The 23,243-nt window shown below is 51.0% G+C and overlaps 1 protein-coding gene across 1 annotated transcript in view; it reads left to right on the top strand.

Moving 5' to 3' along the window:
• Positions 1 to 778: 778 nt before the first annotated feature.
• ANO2 (anoctamin 2) overlaps positions 779 to 23,243 on the top strand; it is a 357,135-nt gene continuing 334,670 nt past the window's right edge. The window contains exons 1-3 of the mRNA XM_069582006.1: positions 779 to 803; positions 11,287 to 11,471; positions 12,576 to 12,902. Coding sequence (XP_069438107.1) covers positions 779 to 803; positions 11,287 to 11,471; positions 12,576 to 12,902 — 537 coding nt within the window. The remainder of the gene's footprint in view (positions 804 to 11,286; positions 11,472 to 12,575; positions 12,903 to 23,243) is intronic.

The following is a 23,243-nucleotide window of genomic DNA, read 5'->3' on the forward strand; positions in this document are numbered from 1 at the left end:
CATCTTGGAATTGTAGATTTCATCATGCAGAATGGCCCTTTGGAGGTCTTCTTTTCCATCCCCCTGCCCATGACTAGGTACCAAAGCCATTCCAGAGAGATGGAGCTTTTTTCCTAGGATGGAGCTTTCAACATCTGTTTCCTCAACTGGTCCCACAGTCTCCCTGGGAAGCTTTTCTAAAACCTGCCCCTCCCCTTACCACTTGCAGCCCCTCTTCCTGTCCCTGGGGCGAGATTCCTCCATTTCTGCTCCTTTTAGTCTCCAGAAAGGTGGGGACAATTGGTGGCGGGTATAGTGCAGGCAGGTGTGCGGGGAAGCACTCACCCCCAACCCAGGCGATCAGCGACAGGGCGGGGGGCAGCAGGGTTTCTGGGCGGAATTGGAAACTATCAGGCAGACGGTTCAAGAGATAATCCGGCTGAATGCTCACACCCGAACCAGGTTAGGAGGCAGCGCCTGGGGCAGGGAGAGCCGCAGTCTTACGGTCTGGCCCCTCAGCTTCATTAACCCGAGCGTGACCCAGACTCAACCCACCGCCGGGAACGCGCTTCTTCCTCCACGTGGCGCGACTAGCGGCCGGTGCGCCCAGGGCGCAGCAGCCGGAGGAGGCCGGGTGGCCCAGCGAGGGATGGGGGAGGAGACAGCAGCAGCAGGCAGGGGCGGGCACGTCCAGACGGAGCTGAGCCGAGATGGAATTAGCCCGGCGGCTGAGTAAGCCAGTGCAGACGCCAGCGCGGCCGCGGGACAGTCGGGGTTTCGCGTCCGGTGCGCCCGCTCCATGGCCACGACCCCGGGGCTGCATGGTGAGTCTCCCTTGCATGGACATGGTCTCGAGCGTCTAGAATGTTGCAGGACGGAGAGGGGGCTGGGAGTGAAGGAGAGGTCGGTGACACCGGGTGAACCTGGAGGGGGCTTCGCGGAGCGGATCCTTGTCTGCTGGCTGGACAGGCGGACGTAATTTCAGTCTATGATCCCTGACATGAAAGCCCTTTGTTCAGTCCAAGACGGCCCTGTCCTGGGACTCCAAGCTCAGGGGTCCCACACTTGTCTGTGGAGCAATGGGTGCCTCCGGATGCTGGGGCACCCAGACCAGCAACTTCTCATCCTGGGGTGGCTCTCACCCTCAGAAGGCGAGGGGCACCTGGGCAGTTTCCTGGACACTCATGTCCTATCAAGGAGAAAAGAGGCAGGACAAGAGTCAGGGGATTGGTGCAGCAGCTTTTTGTTGATGAATTACCAATTCCAATCTCTTTATCTTCTTGTTACAAGTCAAGGGGTGTTTAGCACAACTGAATGGATGAGCAAACAACTGAGGTTTAATTCAGAAACAGTCTGCTGAGGGCAGAGGTTCAGAGTCACCCCCTGCAACTTGACTTTAGCCTCTTGGAGCATCCTCACAATTTCAGGAAGTCTCCCCCAGCCGTTTTCCACCCCAGGAAGGGCATTTACACCGTGGGAAGAACAGGCATGTCTTTCTCTGGGAGCTTATTTAAGAGGAAAAGCAAATTGAGGCAGCGTTTAGCGGAACAGGGCATGGCCCTTCTGCCTCTCCAGGTGATACTGAATACACACGTGCGTTTGGTGGGGTTGACCCTGCCCAGAAAGGAATTCTGTCTGGAGTCTTGTTTCCAGTGGTTCATGAGAGAGGCGTGGAGTGGCGGGGGCCGGGGAAGGTGCTCACTTCACTGGCATGAACAGTGGGCACAGGCGACTGGAAGGCAGGTGTGAGTCTGGGACTGCGTGAGCACGTGTGGAGAGACACTCCGTGACCGTGTGAATGCTGGTCTAGGGCAGAAGTTCCTGCCGAGCAAGGTTCAGTCTCAGCCCCAAAGGCAGGTGGCAGGTGAGGGAGGATCTTAGACAAGAGGGGGCTCCTCCAGAGGGTGGCAAGACAACTTGTCTGGGCTTTGCTCTTGGGATCGGACATCAGAAACCTGCCCCAGCTTCTGGGCCTCCAGGGCCCAATCGTCCCTTCACTGTGGCTTGCCACGTGCCATCATTTTGGGAGCCAGGAACCTAAGCAGGTCCTTTCTGGGCACCTGCGCTGCTCTCTGAGTTGCTCCTAGGTGGGCCCTGGGCCTCTTTGCTGGCCAGTGGAGGAGACTGTGTGAGCAGGGAGGTGGGTTCCAAACACCGGCCTCAGGCTCTGTCTGGTCCAGTTTCTCTGTCCCTTCTCTGCCCACTTCCACTGTGGGGCAGGACTAGGGTGGGGGGCCAGAGACACTGAGGGCTGTAGTGGGGCTTGTGTTTCATTTTCTCTAATGAGTACCTGATTTCCTGTTAATCCACCCGTCTTGTGGACACTTCAGCTGGCTGAGAGCAGTCTGGCTTTCCTAGAGCACACGAAGAACAGAAACTTTTGACCACTAGAGATGAGAATCTGGCCTCTAGCCACAAAGTAGAATCTGTCTGTATTTGTGATCAGGTTGCTGGCGGGGAGGAGTTTGAAAAAGGATTGCCTTCAAAGAAGGAACCAGCCACGTGGACACCTGGAGAATGATCAAGCAACGGCATGCATGTATGCTAAGTTGCTTCAGCCATGTCCGACTCTTTGAGACCTTATGGATCATAACCTGCCAGGCTCTGCTGTCCATGGGATTCTTTGGGCAAGAATACTGGAGTGAGTTGCCATGCCTTCCTCCAGGAGATCTTCCTGACCCAGAATTGAACCCGTGTCTCCGGCGGCTCCTGCATTGCAGGCAGATTCTTTATTGCTGAGCTACCAGGGAAGCCCTCAAACAACAGCAGTAGACACGAAAGACCCTGGGGCAGCAATGCGCTTGGGCTGTCCAAAGAGTCGGGGGGAAACCCGGTGCCTGGAGGGTGAGGGAGAGGGTGAGCCAGATCACATGGAGTCTTGGGGCTCAGGCTGTATGTTTTTGACTTTCAAAGAGAAAGGGGAGACATATTTAGACACTGTGTATACAGATACCACACTTCGCTTCCCGACAGCCTTGGGGTCAATATGAAATCCATGTCATTGAAGAGGAACCTGAGGTTCAGAGAGGTTAGGAAATACCCCTGTTACACTGGGTTCACCGTGAATCATCAGTGAAGGATAAAGTTGGAATTCCAACTCACTTCCCTACCACCTCACCTTGTTGCTCTCATTCTGTTCTTCAGAAACCATTAGAAGGGAAGTGTAGATGTTGGCAAGGAAAGGGTGGGTGGAAGTGTGGGTGGAAGTGGGGCCTTTAGGGAGATATTCATTTTGCAAGGCTGATAGTTGATGCTGTGGTCATATTCCAGGCAAAGCTTGCCTTGACACGGCTTCCAGTCTGGAGTCAACAGGGTTAGTTTATTTAGTGGGATCAAACCTAAGAAGGCCAGCTGTCATCACTGAACTCCTATGACAACGTGCCACTGTGGTTCACACTGGGGACATGCTTTAGGGAGCACTGGCTGCCTGAATTCCACGTTGATGGTTTACAGGCACGTGGGAGCCTGACCCACTGCCTGCGGAGAACTTGCCCAGTGTCTGATGGATTCTGGTAATCCCAGCTCACGATCACTTCTATGGATCCACACACTACGCACCTGTGGGGGCAGCGCACACCAGTTCAGAGCACGCTTGTGGAGCCAGTGCTCAGTGCTGGAGCTGCAAGGATCAACAGGGCACGCGCACACTGGACCGTCAGGACCTCACATTCGCCACTCTTGGTGCCCTAAGGTCACCACTGCACTCATTGTTGGACGTGAAAGGAGGAGGCGGGGTCAAGAACAGGCTTGTTGAGACCACACCAATGAAATTAACCACAGCTATACTTCACAGTCTCCCTGGTGGCCCAGACTGTAAAGAATCCGCCCGGAGTGCAGAAGACCTGGGTCCGATCCCTGGGTTGGGAAGATCCCCTGGCGAAGGGAATGGCAACTCTCTCCAGTATTCTTGCCTGGGAAATCCCATGGACAGAGGAGCCTGGCAGGCTACAGTCCATGGGGTTGCACAGAGTCGGACATGACTGAAGCAAATAATACTTTCACACTTCATAGTATTAATACATTTCAAGATGTACTAGAAGTCTTTCTTTGGCTCCTACGGACAACCTGCCCTCCCTCCAGAAACTCTAAGCAAATAATTTATAAGTCCATCTGGCTGACAGTTCTCCATCTATGTTAACTTGCGCTGAAACTACAAAAAGATGACAGTTCTTTCAAGGAGCTGGGTGAGATCCTTCCCCTACTGTGTAGCAAACACAAATATAAAACATGCCACACTTGCATCTTTTCCTTTTTTTAAAAAAATTTCCTTTTATTTTGTAGAGTATTTTTATTTATTCTATGCTCCTGACCAGGCACCGAACCTGTGCCCTGTGCAGTGGGAATTCAGAGTCTTAACCACTGGACCCCCAGGGCAATCCCACCCTCACATCTTCTGACTGGTTCACTGATTTCTAGAAAAATGGCAAACCTCACACTTTTCTAGCAATCACTGATGCTTGTTATTCATCATAAACTAATTAAAAATAGCTTAAAGAATTTAAAAGTAATGATACGTGCCTGTTGAAAATAATTAAATAGAAAAAATACCGGTTTTTAATATTTTGGTAATGATTCTTGACCCTAACTCCTTCTTAAATTCATTTTTATTTTTTTGCTACATCAGTAACTACTATTTCTTATTTATCAACCTTCAAACAAATTACAAGAAAGGAAAACCTAGATACCATAAAACTTAAGGGAAAATGAGCAAATGCCAAAGAATGAAAGATTGGGAACATATTATTATATCAGCCAAACCTAGATAAGAATAGGTACTGTAATTGAGCAAAAACTTACCTATGAACCTCCAGACAGGCAGATCAGAAAAGAGATAATAAGTTACATGGGTCCCATTGCCTAAGAAAATGAGACTAGTTCATCAACATTAAACTTTAAGAAGAATGTCACAGTGGTATTTGTGTGACATATAAGACATTGCCCAGCATAATGAGCTGTCGTTTCATTAGTAGCTTTTTAGAAAGGGTATTCTTTCTCATGTGGGCATTTATTTTATTGTGTCTGTCTTTTATTTTAAAAAAGAGGTGTTTCTGTTTTATACTTTTCTGGTCCATTCTACTCTATTATACTGAAAAAAAAAAAAACCATGCTGTTTTCAAACCATTAGATAACCGACTATCTTTCAAATCATTAGATAACCAACCTCTAGCTTGAAAAATAGTGGCCTATGGGCTTCCCAGGTAGCTCAGTGGTAAAGAATCCACCTGCCAGTGCAGGAGATGCAGGTTTGACCCCAGGGTTGGGAAGATCCCCTGGAGTAGGAAATGGTAACCAGCTCCAGTATTCTTGCCTGGAAAATCCCATGGACAGAGGGGCCTGGCGGCTACAGTCCACATGGTCGCAAAGGGCTGGACATGATTGAGTGAGACTGAGCACCGACGCACAGTGGCTTGTAGCCTGTAGAAAATGCAGTGGCTAATAGTCCATTTTGACCAATGGCTTACAACCTCTTTTCCTCGCCTTTGTGAGAAAGGAATACAAGACTCTCCCATCTGGAGCAGTTCTTACCCAGTGCCTATCCCTTGTCACTTCCCTTCATCGTGAAGAACATCCTTTAGCATTTATTTTTTTTAATGAAATTTTTATTTTATATTGGAGCGGCGTTATTTACGATGCTGTGTTAGTTTCAGGTGACCAGCAAAGTGATTTGGTTATACATGCACATACATCCATTCTTTTCATTCCTTAAAATGCCGTTCTGCTGGTGAGAAATCCTCTCAATTTTTTCACCCTCCCCAAGCTCCAAAATTCCACACCACAAAGCGCAGAAGAGACGACTGACCAGAAATCCCTCTCTGCTCTTCTTTTCTGCATCTCAATTTTGTATCCCCTCTTTCCTTGAGCACCTGCTGTGTGCCAGGTCGCAGTGAGGGCCAGAGATGACGTCCAGTCCCTACCTCTGAGCATCTCCCCCAGCTTGGAGCGTGCAGGCACGAGGGAGTTACGCTGTCTGTCAGCTTGGGGGAAGTTTGAACAAGGCACTGTAGTACGAGTATGGATGGTATCTCTGTGGGCTGAATTACTGCCTGTGTAAGCAAGCGTTAGTCCTTCAGTCATGTCCAACTGTTTGTGAGCCCATGGATTATAGCTCACCAGACTCCTCTGTCCATGGAATTCTCTAGGCAAGAATACTGGAGTGGGTTGCCAGTTCCTCCTCCAGGGGATATTCCCAACTCAGGGACTGAACCCGGGTCTCCTGAATTGCAGACAGATTCTTTAACGTCTGACCACCAGGGAAGGCCTAGTAAGTGAAGTTATTTATTATCCACATCGATAGTGGAGGCACCTTATGCTCAGCTAGTTGCTCTAATGAACAGACTGAAAAATAAGGAGTAAAGCATAACAAGAGCGCACTGCTTGCTGAAGAGGTAGGGCTGGGTGGGTGGACAAGTTGGTAGGGTGGCTCTTTCCCCAAAGGCTTTTCAGGGACGCAGGATGATGGGGGCTCAGCCAACTTCATCCGTGACTTCCGAGTGGCCCCGAGGGTTGCCGCTCCAGTTATCAGGGAGCAGGGAAAGAGTGCGCAGGAGCAGTCATGGAAGGTTTTGATGGGTCAGACCTAGAAATAGCACATAACACTCTGCTCGCATTCCTCTGGCTGGAATTCAGTCTCGTGGCCACATCAGGGAGGCTCGGAAATATGGTCTAGCTGTGTGTTCAGGGAGAAGCGGAGAACATGGATTTTGGTAAGCAGCTTGTAGTCTGTTTCATGAAGTGAAGTGTTAGTTACTCAGACGTGTCCGACTCTTTGCGACCCCGTGGACTGTAGCCAGCCAGGCTCCTCTGTCCATGGGATTTTCCACCAAGAGTACTGGAGCGGGTTGCCATTTCCTTCACCAGGGGATCTTCCTGACCCAGGGATCGAACCTGGGTCTCCTTCATTGCAGGTGGATTCTTTACTGTCTGAGCCATCAGGGAAGCCCAAGTCTCTGTCATAGGGGCCTATCAAAAATGGTAAGTTTTCTGTGATTTAGTACCCTTATTATATATTAAAGTTACAGATTTAGACCATTTGTCTCCCCAAGTAGACTTTGAGAGCTTCAAGTTTCAGCATCCAGGACAGGACAAAGTGTGCGGTAAATGATTATTAAATGGTTTTGAATGTGTGAATGAATGAATGGTGAGCTGGGGTGACAGTAGCTAGCCGACAGATTCAAATGCTTCTTATTGTCTTGTTTTATTTTTGAAGTATAGTTGATTTACGGTGTTGTGTTAGTTTCAGATACACAACAAAGTGAATCATTTATATGTATACATACCTGTTCTTTTTAGTATTCCTTTCCGTTGTGCTTTATCACAGAATATTGAACACAGCTCCCTGTGCTCTACTGTAGGACCATGTTATCTATTTTATATATGGTAGTATGCATCTGCTAATCCCAAACTGCTAATTTATCCTTCCCCCACCCCATTTCCCGGAGAAGGCAATGGCACCCCACTCCAGTACTTTTGCCTGGAAAATCCCAGGGATGGAGGAGCCTGGTAGGCTGTAGTCCATGGGGTCGCTGAGTCAGACACGACTGAGCAACTTCCCTTTCACTTTTCACTTGCATGCTTTGGAGAAGGAAATGGCAACCCACTCCAGTGGTCTTGCCTGGAGAATCTCAGGGACGGGGGAGCCTGGTGGGCTGCCATCTATGGGGTCATGCAGAGTCGGACACGACTGAAGCGACTTAGCAGCAGCAGCAGCAGCAGCCACCCCATTTACCTTTTGGTAGCCCTAAGTTTGTTTTCTGTGTCTGTGAGTCTGTTTCTATCCTCCTGACCCAGGGATCAAACCCATGTCTCTGTGTCTTTTGCATTGCAGGGAGAGTCTTTTCCTACTGAGCCACCTTGGAAGCATATTTTGTAGATAAGCTCATTTGTCTCATTTCTACAGATTCTACATTAAGTGATAGCATATGATATTTGTCTTTCTTTGTCTGATATCATATGATATTTGTCTTTCTTTGTCTGATTTACTTCACTTAGTGTGGTAATCTCTAGGTCCGTCCATGATGCTGCTAGTGGCATTGTTTCATTCTTTCTTATAACTGGGTTATATTCTTTTGCACATATACATATGTACATGCATGCATGCTCAGTCGCTTCAGTCATGTCTGGCTCTTTGCGACCATTGGGACTGTAGCTCTCCAAGCTCCTCTGTCCATGGGATTGTCCAGGCAAGAATACTGGAGTGGGTTGCCATACCCTCCTCTAAGTGATCTTCCCAACCCAGGGATCGAACCCACGTCTCATGCATCTCCTGAATGGGCAGGTGGGTTCTTTACCACTGATCCAGCTGGGAAGCATTACTCACTAGATCACTGATTTATTATTAAAGGATAGAATACAACTCAGGAGGAGCCAGATGAATGAGAGGCAGAGGACAAGATACATGGGAAGGACCTGGAATCCCATGCCCTCTGGATGTGCCGTTCTTCCCACATCTCCACTTGTTCATCAACCTGGAAGCTCAGTGAACTCCATCCTTTTGGGGGCTTCATTATAGGGGCATGACTGATTATAATACATCCTTTTGGGGCACTTCACTACACAGGCACAACTGACTAAGTTTTGGGCCACCGATGGTGACTAAGCTCAATCTCCAGCCCACACCCTCCTAGGAGGGCAGGTGGAGGAAGGGGAGGGGAGACTGCAAGGTCCACCCTGTCATCACAAGGTTAGTTCCCCTAGCAACCAGGCCCCATTCTTAGGTTAGCAGGGAGCTTCCCAAAAGTCACCTCGTTAACATAACAAAAGACACCTTGATTGCTCTCCACACTTAGGAAATTCTGAGGGTTTTAGGAACGCTGTAGCAGGTACCGAACAAAGGCCAAATTATCTGTTTTTACAGTAAATCACAGTATCACACCCCCAGAACCCAGGAGGGTGGCTAAGCCACAGACACCCAGGGATCTCCTGTTCAAGGCCATTTGTGCTAAGAGCCAAGTGAATGATGCAAGAAGGGAAATAAAAATGGAGTTGGTATTGCAAAGAGAACTCTGCGTATGTGTGTTTGTCGCTCAGCTGTGTCCGATTCTTTGCGACCCCATGGACTGTAGCCCGCAAGGCTCTTCTGTCCATGGAATTCTCCAGGCAAGAATACTGTAGTGAGTTGCCATTTTCTCCAGGGAATCTTCCCCACCCAGAGATTGAATCTGCATTTCAGGCAGATTCCTTATTGTCTGAGCCAACAGGGAAGCCCAAGAGAGCTCTCCAAAATGCCAATATTTCCTGGAATGTCTTTCTGGAGCTGGAACGGCTGAACTACATGCTGTTCTCTAATCGCTGGCTATGGGAGAAGATGGGCATGAAAGCAGGACCCCAGGCAGCGGTGATCCATATATCAGAGGGCCAGCAGAGGGAGTGGCCAGGGTGGCCAGTGGGGCCCTGGAGGCCAGCCTCAAAGCCCCAGTGGCTCCTTTAGGGGATGGTGGCTCCCAGACAGTGGTGTGACTAAAGCTTTGGGCCGCCTCTTAATCTGAGCTACCAGGGTCACTGGTGTGAACTCATTCCTTGAAAGCTGTCAAGGAAGTATGGACCTTGAGTGAGCATCCACTGTATCACCTGCCCAGGTACTCATCAGGATGGTCTCCGGTTGTTTAGACATACATGGAGGTTTTCAGGGTATGTTTAGACACACACACCCTGGGGTGCACAGTCTTGCTCTCAGTTCTGATCTGGGCAGAAATGCAAAAGGGGAGAGGGATGAGCAAGACTGGGAACTGAGGACAGAGGCCCCTCCCCTGATATCCTAAACTGGAGGCCCCCATCGCCCCACCAGCATGCATACCCATTCCTGCCCCTAGGTTCTGTCCCCTGCCTTCCAGATGCTTCAAGACTCAGATTCAGGCTTATTACCCTTCCTGAAGCTACTTTGACTTCCCACCTTTCTGGTTCCCTCAATATAGTCCAGAGCCCACAGTCTAGAAACAAGTGATGGAATCTTTACCTGCTGGCTTGCTGTGTTTCCTGCACATCATCAGCATCTTCACATGATATTGATACATTTCGCAAGCCCAGGGACCCAAGTTCCAGTCCTCCCGAAACTGCCCAGCAGAGAGCTGGGTACATGTACGGGGCTGCTCCTCAACCCAGTAACTGACCAGAAGCTCTAACTGGGAAGAGCTGCCTTTGGTCCATTCATTCGATCCTTCATTCAGCAGGTGCTAAGGGCTAGGTTGTGGTTTAGTCGTTAACTCGTCTGTTAAGTTTAACATTTAATGTTTAACTCTGTCCGTCCGTTTAGTCTTTAAGTCCGACTCTTGCGACCCCATGGGCTGTAGCCTGCCAGGCTCCTCTGGCCATAGGATTTTCCAGGCAAGAATACTGGAGTAGGTTGTCATTCCCATCTCCAGGGGATCTTCCCGACCCAGGGAATGAGTCAGGGTAGCCTGCACTGCAGGCAGATTCCTTACCGACTGAGCAACCAACTGGATGTATAAGGTGTGATTTCTGCTCACAAGAAGTTTAAAATGAAAAGAATAAGAACAATGGTCATAACCACTTTTTATTGCATACCTGCAGGCTAATGACTGTCCAGGTGCTTTGTATGTGTATCTCTCATTCTCATTTTCACTATAATCCTGCAAGTTTGGGGGAGTCTCCTCCTTTTACAGTTGAAGAAGCAGGCTCAGAGACCTCAGAGTCAGTTCGCGGCAGGGCCAAGGCGTCATCCCAGGTGCCCTGAAAAGCTGCTCTGGGGTGTGGGGGGAGGGAGAGACTGGGCAGCTCTGAGGCCATGGTGAGGCAGCAGGGGTGTGGAGACCCCTCAAGGGCCCTGGAGGTGGCTCTTGGGTCAGAGGTCACCCTTGCCCTGAGCCCACTCTTGGTCTGTCTTCTTCAGGGGTGTGGGGGCTGCCAGGGTGCCCCCTTCTCTTGCTGCCCTGGGAGGGACCTTAAAGACTAAACCTTTGGCGTTAATTCAGGGTGTCTCTCCAGAAGTGCCCCACCCAACCTACCTCCAGGCAATTGCCCTCCTCGTGTCTGGGAACTGTAAGAGATTATGACAGTCATCGTCAGAAGGAGCTACTGCTGGTGGCTCTAGGCTGTGTGTGTGTGTGTGTGTGAGAGAGAGAGAGAGAGAGATGGGAACACCCCACCCCCTCCCCTATGGCCAATGTGGGCTTGGCTAACTAAGCCTATGAGGCCTGGCAGGTGGGGGCGGTGGGCAGCTGTGGGGAGGTGTCCTGTGTTCTCAGGGCTGCCCTGGGGTCCCAGGCTCAGCACCTCAGCTGCTCTGGGTCCTGCGTCCATGCTTTCCCATCCCCTGAAGCTGCTGTCCCTCTGTGTCCTTGTCGTTCACAGACATCCCCCTGCTCCCTGGCTCCCCACGCCGGCTGAGCCCGCGGGCAGTGGTCAGAGGGGGTCAGGGCCCCAAACACGGACAGCAATGCCTCCAGGTGCCGGGTCCCCCAGCCCAGGGTCTGCAGGGCAGTGTCCCCCAAGGTTCCAGCCAGGCGTCCGGCGGAGGGAGCCCCCCCAACAGCTCTGTGAGTACTGGGGCGAGTGGATGGGCAGGCCTGTGGGGCGCCCTACACTTGGGGGCACGGGGTGTGTGTTGCGGGTTTGTGTGTGGGGGCGGGGTTTCTGTTAGGCTCCCTTCATCTCCTGTCTCTCCAAGACGGGATGGCACACTGTCCCAATAGCACTGGGTCTCCTGGTGAGAGGAGGATGGGGAAGACAGAGGTGTAAGAGGCCGGGTGGCCCCGCCCCTGGCCTGCAGGCTCCCTGGCCCTCCCCAGACCTCAGCTGGGGCGCCTCTGAGGCTCTCCCCTGTGCCTGGCGCTTCATCTGGTTGCCCAGGTGACCTCTCAGGTGGCTGCGGAGGCAGCTGGGTATCAAACCGGTAATAAACAGGGAAACACCCAAAGAGGGAGGCAGGTCCCTCCCCCGGCTCCACCTGGTTCTTTCTCCTCCTCTTCTCAACCTCCCATCGCCTCCTCCGGGAGCAGACGGGAGTGGACCGCAGCCTCTCTGGCAGGATCCTCGCCAGTGGCTGGGGAGGACGGAGAGCGGGCAGAGGAGGATGTGGCGCTGTGAGGCGCAGAGTGGACAGTGAATCCCCCGTGGGGTGGGAGTGGGGTGGGCCAGGCGGCTAGAAATCGGCCTTTGTTCCAATGGATCCAGAGAACCTGCCGGTGAGTACGGCGTGTGTGCAGGCAGGCCTTCAGCTCTGCAAGGAGGTAGGGGTGTCGTGGTGCATGCGGGGGGCCCTTCGTGTCAGAGCGCGTGGGTGACGCCAGTATGCAGTGTGTGCCGGTGTGAGGCCGAGTGCTCGACTTGTGCGCGTGTGCTGGAATGGGGCTTGGTGCGCGGAGGGAGGCGGGTGGTGGGATGCGCGCGGTTCACGCCGCATGTGTATCTGCGTGCGTGAGCGTGCGTGTGTGCTGCGTCTGTGGGCCGGGGCTAGACCCGGGGCTGGGGCAGAGGAGCGGCGGCCGTGGCCGATGAGCTCGGGCCTCTCTGTCCTTTTGCGGTGAGGGCCTGGCCTCCTCGTCCCCCTCCCGGGTCCCAGAGCGCCAGGTCAGCCTCCCGCGCCTCTCGCGCCTCCCTCACTGGATGTCGCCGCTCCGCGGCCCCTCTTCTCCGGCCAGGTCATCAACAACTACTTGGAGGCCAGCGAGCCGGTGTCCTCGGAGGCCCGCGTGAGCCGCATGCACTTCCATGACAACCACAGGAAGGTGGACTACGTGCTCGCCTACCACTACCGGAAACGCGGAGCGCACCCCGGCCACGGCTCCCCGGGCCACTCTCTGGCTATCGTCTCCAATGGCGAGACGGGCAAGGATCCCCAGGCGGGGGCTCCCGGCGACATCGAGCTGGGGCCGCTTGATGCCCTGGAGGAGGAGAGGAAAGAGCAGCGAGAGGAGTTTGAGCACAACCTGATGGAGGCTGGGCTGGAGCTGGAGAAGGACTTGGAGGTGAGGTTGGGCAGGTGGCCGAGGGTCTGGGGTGTGATGGCTGTGCTGGGCTGGGTTCCTGGCCATCGGGCCACGTGCAGGAAGCCTTTGGCTCTGTTCTGGCGTCTGGCATGCTGTTTCTTTTTCTTCTGGTGGGCAAACCAGATTTTCTTGCTCAAGGACTTGAGGAAGGGTTCTGGGATCCCAGCTGCTGGTGGGGCCAGTGGTGCTGGTGGTGGGCGCCCATCTGGAAGCTGACTTAGAGACAAAGAGAGACATTAGAGATAGAAGGCAAGGCATATCTTCCTGGCTTGCCGTCTTGTGGCCTTTGTAATGCTTTCCTTGGAATGAAGACCTGATTTGCCTGTTGCACTTGGGATTGAAGTTTCTGTCTAGGAGACTTACATTATTAAGAAAAGTCCTGGCTTGGGATTCCCAGGGAATTGGTTATTTGGGAATGAACATCAGACACATTTTATCACCTTGTAAGCTGTCTGTATGCTGACCTCTGATCAGATAAATCCGTTTATCTACGCATTTGTCTCTCTGTTCTTCCATTCACCCATTCATCCTTCCATCCATACATCTTTTCATCCATCCATCCTTCATCCATTTCTTCACTCTCTTCTCCATCCGTTTCTTCATACCACACGATCCTTTAAAGATGGCTGGCCTTTGCCATCCCCTCCAAACCCACCTCCTGCCCCGCCCACTCTCCGGTGCTGGCTCCAGCCCGCTGGCCTTATCTCAGTTGTATCTTTGTCACTCTTACCTCAGGGCCTTTGCATGGATTGCCATCTCTGCTTCAGTCTCCCTTCCTCTAGACCTGCGCGTGCTCAGCCCCTCTCTTCAGACCTCTGCTTGAATATTACCTCCTTCCAGACATCTTCCCTGACTGTCTTAGATAAAGTACCCCCACCCCTATCATTCTGTACCTTGACCCTGCTTCACTTTTCTTCATTATACTTAGCACCTGAAATAGCATGGTAGATTTATTTTTTATCTCTGCCCTTCCCAGCTCCGTGAAGGCAGGGGTCTTGTTTGGTTCACTGCTGTATCTCGAGCATCTTGGACAGAGTCTGGCGTATATAGGAGCTTAACTAGCGTTAGTTGAATAAATGACTTCCCCAAGTCTCAGTTCCCTCATTTGCAAATAGACACTCTGCAGGATTGAAGTTTTACGTGCCCCATTGTTAGACGGGCTAATGAAAACATCTAGCATAATGTCTGGTACACAGTAGGTGCTCATAATTATAGAAAAGGGTGTCATGCTGAAGGATGGGGTGACATTCTCATCAGATACCTGTTTTGTAAGTTTCACACTTAAGCCATCCCCAAAGGGGAAGGGACATCCCCAGAGGCCATTCATCCATTTTGCTGTCCCCAGGCAGGATGGCGTGTGACCCAGCTCTGACCCTGGCTGTGCTGACCTGCGCTGCTTATCCACACTCTTAAACCAGGAGCTCCTTTTTGTGTTTTTCTTTGCACCAATATAGGGCCAGTGTGCTCTTTTAAGGCCGCCTGGGGCTCCCCTGCTGTGGGGTGTGCTGACTTTCACCTTTGGAAACCCAGAGCTTGCTTAGTGCCTTTGACTGGGATCTGGTTGGAAGGTTTCTCGAGGCATGTTTTGAGAGCTGTGCAAGTAGCTCTTGTCATCACCTCTGTGGGAGACTGCACCTTCGTTGTGTGTCAGGGAGTCAGGGAGGCTCAGGCAGCGGAGGCCTGGGCCTTGTGCCCCTGCTGAGCTGGGAGATAGCAACCTGCCCCAGAGTTGGACTCTGGAGTCTGAACACAGGTGTCCACATCCCAGTCCTGGCATCTGTCAGCCTCATGACTTTGGGCAAGTGGCTTGATCCTTTGGAATCCCAGTTTCTTTGTATGTAAAAAGGGAGTAACGCTACAGTCTTCGCTGGGTTGTGGTGAAGGGGAAACCTGACAACTTGAAGTATCTGAAGGTGTAACAAGTCAGTGTTAACTACTGTTGTTATTATTGAGAGTTGCCAGATCTAGCAAATAAAGATTCAAGATACCTAGTTAAATTTGAATTCAGATTAACAACAAATAATTTTTTTTTTTAGCAGAAGTGTGTCCCATGCAATATTGAGGATATTTGTTGTGTCTGATTGCTAAGGTGTGTCTGACTCTTTTGCAACCCCATGGACTGAGGCCCGCCAGGCTCCTCTGTTCGTGGGATTTCCCATGTAGGAATACCAGGGTGGATTGCCATTTCTTTCTTCAGGGGATCTTCCTGACACAGGACGAGCCTGTGTCTCCTGCATTGGCAGGCAGGTTCTTTGCCACTGAGTCACTGGGGAAGCCCCATTAAGGACATACTTTTACTCAAATATTATTTGTGGCTAATCTGAAATTCAAATGTAACTGCACTGCTCCTAGTGGGCTGCCATCTTTGCTGCCCCCCAGCATGTTTTATTTTGATTGCTATTGGATTTTGCTGGCTTTGACTGGGAATTAGGAGGGCCCAGAGCTAGCTCTTAGGACTGACGAACGTTTAGGGGCTCCCCTGCTGTGGGCGTGCTGACCTTCCCCTTGGGAAACCCAGAGCTTGCTTGGTGCCTCTGACTGGAGTCAGGTGGAGTGTGTCCTGGACTGTTGTCCCTGCTGTGTACTTGCCAAGAGCGCGTCCCTCCTGGCCGCTTACCCTGGCTTCGGGTCTAGTTAACTCTTCTTTCTCTGGGCCTTCTACTCAACCTCCCCCAAATCCCTTCTGCCATCAGAGCCTCTACCACTCATGTAGCCATCCTGACCGACTCTCTTGCAGTGTTTTGCTTTATTATTTTTTCCCCTCCTCTCTTTTCCAAAGTTATGCATTTGGGTACCACTGATGCAGAATTGAGTTCATCACAGTTCTCAGTCATGGCGCATTATTGTTATTGGTGTGCAAAGGTCCTTCTTGTGACTTATTTATTTATATAAAGATAAAACCCAGAGTCGATGGTTCTAACACCGACACTCAGATTCACAAGAGACAGGGGTTCCTGCCACAGCTGCCAATGGAGGAGGGGGTACCCTGGTCTCGAGCCCCCGATCCTCTGAGTAGCCTGATTCTAGACCCTGAGAAGAGGGAGGAATATTCCTGAGACCTCACAGGTGTGTGTGTGGGGTGGGAGTACCACCACTGCCTTTTCGCCCTTGCTGGGAACAGGGCCTGCTGTTGTTGTTCAGTTGCTAAGTTGTGTCCTACTCTTTGTGACCCCATGGACTGCAGCACACCAGGCTTCCCTGTCCTTCACCATCTCATGGAGTTTGCTCAAACTCATGCCCATTGAGTCAGTGATGCAATCTAACCATCTCATCCTCCGTCATCCCCTTCTCTTCCTGCCCTCAATCTTTCCCAGCATCAGGGTCTTTTCCAGTGAGTCAGCTCTTGGCATCAGGTGGCCAAAGTACTGGAATTTCAGCTTTCCATTGAATATTCAGGGTTGATTTCCTTTAGGACTGACTGGTTTGCTCTTGCTCCCTTGGGGACGGGGGGGAGGGCTTTCATGTCCACCTTCTCCCTGATTGCAGCCCTACATCAGGCCTGGGGGGTTGGCCCTGGAACCCAAGGCCTGCAGCCGCCTTGGTGCCTGTGCTGCTTGTGATTTCTTTTAGTCCCCTTACCCTTCCCTGCTGACTGCCTGCTGCCCCCAAAGGCCGTCATTCCAATGCTTGGTGTTTCTGGGAAACGTATAGTGTTGCTTTTGCTTTGTGCGTTTTTTTTTCCTTTAAAAAAAGACATTATTGTTTAGTACGGCTTTTTAAAAATTTATTTCTATTGGAGTATAGATGCTTTACGATTTTGTGTTAGTTTCTGCTGCACAGCAAAGTGAATCAGCTATGGAAATACATATGTCCCCTCTTTTTTGAATTTACTTCCCATTTAGGTCACCAAAGAGCATTGAGTAGAGTTCCCTATGCTATGCTTTAGGTTCTCATCAGTCATCTATTTTATAACTAGTACCAATAGCGTATAAAAGAGTCTTACATTTTCTGAAAAATTGGACAGAGAGGTCCCCATCCCACACACTAGTTTCCTCTATTATCGATACGGTTCATTTATCACAGTTAGTGAGCCTCTATTGATACCCTGTCATTAATTCAAATCCCTTCTCGGCTCAGAGTCCCCTGGTTTTTACCTTCTCCCTTTTTGTCCTCCAGGATCCCAGCCCGGATCCCACATGGTATTTGCTGTCAAAGCGCCTTAGGCTCACCACCCTCTTGGTGGTGACAGGTTCTCTGAACTGTGTGCGTTTTTCGTTTACATAGTGGCGCTCTGTCTTAAACCCATTCTGTTCCCTTCCTTTTTCTCTCAGCACTGTATTTTTCAGACCGTTCATTAGAGTTGTTGTTCAGTTGCCAGGTCGTGTCGACTCTTTGTGACCCCACAGACGGTAGCACACCAGGCTCCTTTGTCTTCCACCATCTTCCGGAGCTTGCTCAAACTCATGCCCATTGAGTCGGTGATGCCACCCAACCATCTCGTCCTCTGTCATCCCCTTCTCCTCCTGCCTTCAGTCCTTCCTAGCATCAGGGTCTTTTCCAATGCCCTGGCTCTTTGCATCAGGTGGCCAAAGTATTCCCTGGTGCACATGGGTCTAATTCCTTTTTTCTAACAGATGAGCTCTTGTTTACCTAGTCACTCCTCTAATGATAACGGGCACCCAGGTTGTCACCCAACAAGGTTGTGAATGACTTGTCCCCTCCTTCAGGGCTTGTGTCCTATGCTCTTCTTCATCCCTTCCCCTCACCCCTAGGTCAAGTTGATGCTAAACCCTGGTTAGAGGTGGAGACCATGAGGGTCTGAACAACTTTCTGGGGGCCTGTTGGGGTCTGAACTGCTCTCTGGGTCGGGATGCTCAGCCTCTGGCTGTGAGCAGCAGTTTGGAACTGGTCCCTCAAGGGGCAGGCACATTGCCTGGCTGCACCTGGTGGCTGTTTGGAGAGCAGGTGCAGCGGCCCCACCTTCTAGACTGTCCCCTTTCTCCTGGGCTGGATGGCCTCTTAGGCTCCAGCTTTGCTTTGATTTTAAGGCAAATGGAGAGGAAGTGGGTTTCCTATTGGACACCTATGAAAAATATGCACTTAGCCTTACAGATCAGAAGAACTTTGCGGTCACCAAACTCTAGAGGATTGAGTATCGTGGACTTCATTTCAACTCTAGCTGATATCTGGGCGTGCTTCAGACAGAGGAGCACCAGTGAGTCCCTTGTTTGGCGTTTCACCTTTCATTTTGTGTACATATTGTCGTGGACTGACAAGGTCCACATTTGTATTTTAAAGACTATTTAGTATTTATTGGATGACTAAGCCATGGTTCACTCTATATTTTCTTATGTCTGGCCATTTGATTAGAATTTCATCTAAAGACTGTTGGAGATTTCTCTGGGTGACAGGGACCCCTGCAACCTCATTGTCAGTTCCGATAAATGTGGGCTCCCCTTTGGAATTGAGCATCAAAATCACTGCATTCGAGTGGGAGGCGAATGAATGCAAGCAGTTAGGGGACTTACCCAGTCTTGAGCCTCCAGACAGGCTGCAGAGAGGATGGGCTGAACAAGGCCTCCTGTGTTCCCCCAGACCTCCTGCCCTGACCCAGAGAGCCAGAGGGATGGAGGCAGAGACTCAAATGCTTGGGTGGTACTAAGGGGCATCTAGGTGAGCCCAGAGCCAGGACAGCATGTGATGCCCTTGATGGGCCCGGAGGACATGTTTACACAACAGTGCAGAGACTTTCTCCCAACCTGCAGGCCCTGGAATTCCAGCAGGCATGGCCCCAAACTTCATCCCTGTGGGCAGCTGATCTTCCCAACTGCGAATGGAGAGGGGGCATGGACAGGGAGACCAGGTGCCCCCTTGTTCGGCACTGGCTTTCCTGGGATTAGGGCACCCCTAGGACCCCTAGCAGAAGCTGCCTTTGCACCATGGGCTCTGGCTTCTCTAGCAGGTCTACAGGCTGCTTTTGGCAGTGTCAGGCATGGGGGACAGAGTGCCAGCCTGGACGCTTGCAGGTTCACTCAGGAGGCAGAGCCCTTCTCTCTGACCTGGTGTCGGGTGGGAACCCAGGAATAACCAAGCTCCTCTATCTCTATGGAGAGGAGATCACCTCCCCTCAAGACAAAGGATGTCTCTGACACCCAACTCTTTGCCCTGTGGCCCTGACACCTGACAATTCAACCCAGATTATTGTGCTGAGTCAAAAGGAGTCGTCTAGGGGACCTCTGGGGAACAGGACGTGGGGACCTCCCAGTGGGGCTCATTTAGGGGAGAAGCTGGCAGGCTAGGAAAATCAAATGCTGCGTCACTCTCTTCAAACCAGAGGCCACTGTTTCTTGACCTGACTTTTGTAATTACCCCTTTCTTGCACGAAGAATCTGCTTGCAATGCAGGAGACTGCCTTCAATGTTTGAGACCTGGGTTCGATCCCTGGGTCAGGAAGATCCCCTGGAGAAGGAAATGGCAACCCATTCCAGTATTCTTGGCTGGGAATTCCCATGGACGGAGAAGCCTGGGTGGGCTACAGTTCATTAGGCTGCAAGAGTTGGACATGACTTAGTGGCTAAACCACCTCCTTTTTTGGGAAGAGTTTTTATACACCTGATTAAATAACTAATGGAAACTAATGTCCTCCTAGGCTTTTGAATGGTGGTGGGGCAACATTGTGAAATTGCTGTCTTTCTCCTTACATGGTATCTGTTCACAGCCCTGCAGATGAGACCCTCAGACCTGCGTTTTCTTCTCTCTTACCTGTATCATTTTGCTTTGCTGGGAGAAATAGGGTGTAGGAGATTCCCTGATTGTCAGGAAAACCTTGCTGCTTGCTTTTCTAGGGTGACCTGGAGGTCTTCCTGTCCACCGCTCTGCCTCCAGGCCCCAGGCAGGTTGTTGGGCACTGGCCTGAGTGAGTCGTGTATTTCTATGGGATGGGGGTCCCTGCATCCTTATCGACACCATTGTGAGATTAGTCTGTTTCCTTCTCAGGAATAGAATAGGGGTTTGCATTCTTAAGAAGGCCTATAAGGGAGAGCAGGGAAGATGCGAATGTGGCATTTAACGACAGTCCAGTCCATTCCGTTTCTTGATGACGCTGTTGCATTCTCATGGGTGTGGGTAGTGGTCCTGTGGCTGTTGACTTCTTGCTGAAATGACTGGGGAAATGCACTGATTCCCCCCTGGCTTTGGGATGTGTTCCTGTTCCACTTGCCCCACCCTGAAGCAGCATACCAGAGCCCAAGGCGTCTCACCTGCCTCTTTCCTGCCCCAAGGGAGCTTCAGGAAACACAACAGCCCCAGCAGCCCCTGCCCACTGGGACCACACAGCTGAGCAGAGCAGGGCAGGCCTCGGTGGACTGGATCTCCCGGGGGAGGTACCCCAAGCAGCCTGGGGGTGGGGATTCAGAGAGAAGCAAAGAGAGCAAGTCAAGTCCCCCAAACCTGGGTGAACATCAATTTCCTTTTTCAGAGTTTGTAATTAAAAACTAGTATTCATGAACAGAGACTGCTTGGGTAAGTCACTCCAGCTGTCAAGATGCCCCAAAGGGAAGCAGAGACCAGAGGAGACCCACCAGGCTCTGTCTCTGGCCCCATCTCTGGCTGCCTCTCCTACATCTCCTTCAGCAGACATTCCCGATTTGGTGTCATGCCCTGGGCTGGAGCTGATGCCACAGGGGCTTCTGGTCTAGTGGAGAAAGCAGCCCTGATCACAGAGAATCACAGGATCAGGCCTGAATGTGCCGTTGCAGAGTAGGGAGAGAGCGCTGGGAGACCAGTGGTCCGGTGATGGGAGAAGCCCGCCTGGAAGCTCTAGGCAGAATCGCCTCCCTTCTCCTCATTCCCAGATGCTCGGGGCCCAGCACACCTGAGTGGGCTATATTTGCTGCTTTTATCAGATCTCCAGTGGGCATTTGCCCCCTGCAAGCTGCAGCGCTGTGGAGGACAGTGCAAGTTTAGACGTGGGTGTTGTATGTGGTGGGAGTCTTCTTTGAGCCTCTGAGGTCTGGAGAAGCCCAGTGGTTGTATCTGGGGCTTGAGGGATGGGGAGAATGGTTCTGGGCCACCAGCCTTAAGTGCCCCCTTGTCCTCACTGTGGATGGGATCTCCCTGCTATTCCTGGTCACTCCTTATGCTGCCCCTGTACCTTCTCTCTGATGACCCCTGGGGCTACATGGCAGCATCAAGGATCCTTAAACCTTGCAGGTTTTGTGAATAGGATTCATCAACTCAGATGGTAGAAAATGGCACTTACTTTCACCAACATTTAGGTGCGTGCATGCTAAGTCACTTCAGTTGTATCCAACTCTGTGACCCCACAGACGGTAGCCCGCCAGGCTCCAATGTCCGTGGGGATTCTCCAGGCAAGAACACTGTAAGGGGTGGCCATGCCCTCCTCCAGGGGGTCTTCCCGATCCAGGGATTGAACCCTCGTCTCAGGCGTCTTCTGGATTGGCAGGCAAGTTCTTGACCACTAGCACCACCTGGGAAGCCCCAACATTTGCCCAAAACATAGCATTTACTTGAGTTCAGGATCTAGGTACAGACTGACATTGCTATGAGCAGCTGGGAGTTTGTCACCAATGGAAGTCACATGCAGCTTCATATCCCCTTATAATGGCTGCACAAGTCTTTGTTAGCGCTGATGCTCATCATTAGTTTGAAATGATGACGAGGTTTAGATGTGCTGCTAGGCTTGCTGTCAGATGCCTTGTTAAAGCAGTATGTGTATGACTGTCTCATACATTTCCCTAGCGGCTCAGATAATAAAGAGTCTGCCTACAATGTGGGAGATCCAGCTTCAATCCCTGGGTCAGGAGCATCCCCTGGAGAAGGGGGCATGGCAACCCACTCCAGTATTCTTGTCTGGAGAATTCCATGGACAAAGGATCCTGGCAGTCTACAGTCCACGGAGTCACAATTGCCAGACACAACTGAGTGGGTAACACTTTTACTTTTTCACTTAAAGCAGTAAGTGTATGACATTTACATTTAAGTATTTTGATTCCTGTGTGATGAGTCTTCTCTTTATTCTTTTTTTCCCCCCCAATGGTTTTATTTTTTTAAATTTTTATTTATACTTTATTTTACTTTACAATACTGTATTGGTTTTGGCATACATTGACTTGCATCCACCACGGGTGTACATGCATTCCCAAACATGAACCCCCCTCCCACCTCCCTCCCCATAACATCTCTCTTCTCTTTATTCTGTAGGATTATTTTACACACTGAAACATTCTGAGAAAGGGTTCATAGATTCCATCTGACTGTCCTAGGGCTCCAGACCCAGAAAATCATTATGAACCCCTGAACAGCACTCTGCAAACCTAGAAGCTCAGACAGACAGTGACTGTCCTGCCTGGCTACTGTATGAAGGGAAATCAGATGGGAAGGCTTACAGGCTGCTTCCCGGAGACTGACTGGCTCAGAGAAGGTTCCCAAGGCATCTGGAGGCAGGGGCATGATATCAGGGGCCTGGGTGGGGCCAAGCATACCTGTGACGTCAGCTGACCCTTCTGTGCTAGTTGTATTTGGAAGCGTGTGGTTTGATCCATGATGTGATTGAACCCAAGAAGGAAGTGGAGTGGAAAGCGGGTTGAGTGGCTCAAGCCCGGGTTCTAGGTCCTGCACTGCCACCAGCTGGCTTCTTTCTGGACCTGGAGAGTGAGCATGATCAGGGATCCTCCAATGCTGGACCTGAAGGGACTGGCTCTCTAGGACTGACAGAGTCTGGGCTGCAGTAAAAATGGAGACTGTTTTTTCCATGTACTCAAAAATTGCACTGATAAAGACAATTTTCTCAATTTATAGTCGTTCTTACATATCTTTTCCTTCACGCTTTAGCAGCTGTTAGCACTTGGCTATCCGTGTGTACTCAGTGAGGGCACAGCGAATGGGTGAGAAGAAGAAGAATGTTAGTGGGAAAACTTAGAATTGGCCAGTCCTGTTTAATATAGCAATTTTTTTTTGCTATTTTTTATTGGAGTGTAACTGCTTTGCAACCTTGTGTTAGTTTCTGCTGTACAGTGAAGTGTATTAGCTATTTGCTGTGCTTAGCCACTCAGTCATGTCTGACTCTTTGTGACTCCATGAACTGCAGCCCGCCAGGCTCCTCTGTCCTTGGGGATTCTCCAGGCAAGAATACTGGGGTGGGTTGCCATGCCCTCCTCCAGGGGATCTTCCCAACCCAGGGATTGAACCCAGGTCTCCCGCATTGCAGGTGGATTCTTTACCAACTGAGCCACCAGGGAATATGTATGCATATATCCCATCCCTGTTGGACTCCCCCCGTCCCACCCCTCTGGGTCATCACAGGGCAGCAAGCTGAGCTTCCTGTGCTCCACAGCAGCTTCTCGTTGGCTGTCTGCTTAC

The sequence above is a fragment of the Ovis canadensis genome, chromosome 3 (genome assembly GCF_042477335.2).
Source record: "Ovis canadensis isolate MfBH-ARS-UI-01 breed Bighorn chromosome 3, ARS-UI_OviCan_v2, whole genome shotgun sequence".
In the NCBI taxonomy this organism is placed as follows: Eukaryota; Metazoa; Chordata; class Mammalia; order Artiodactyla; family Bovidae; genus Ovis; species Ovis canadensis.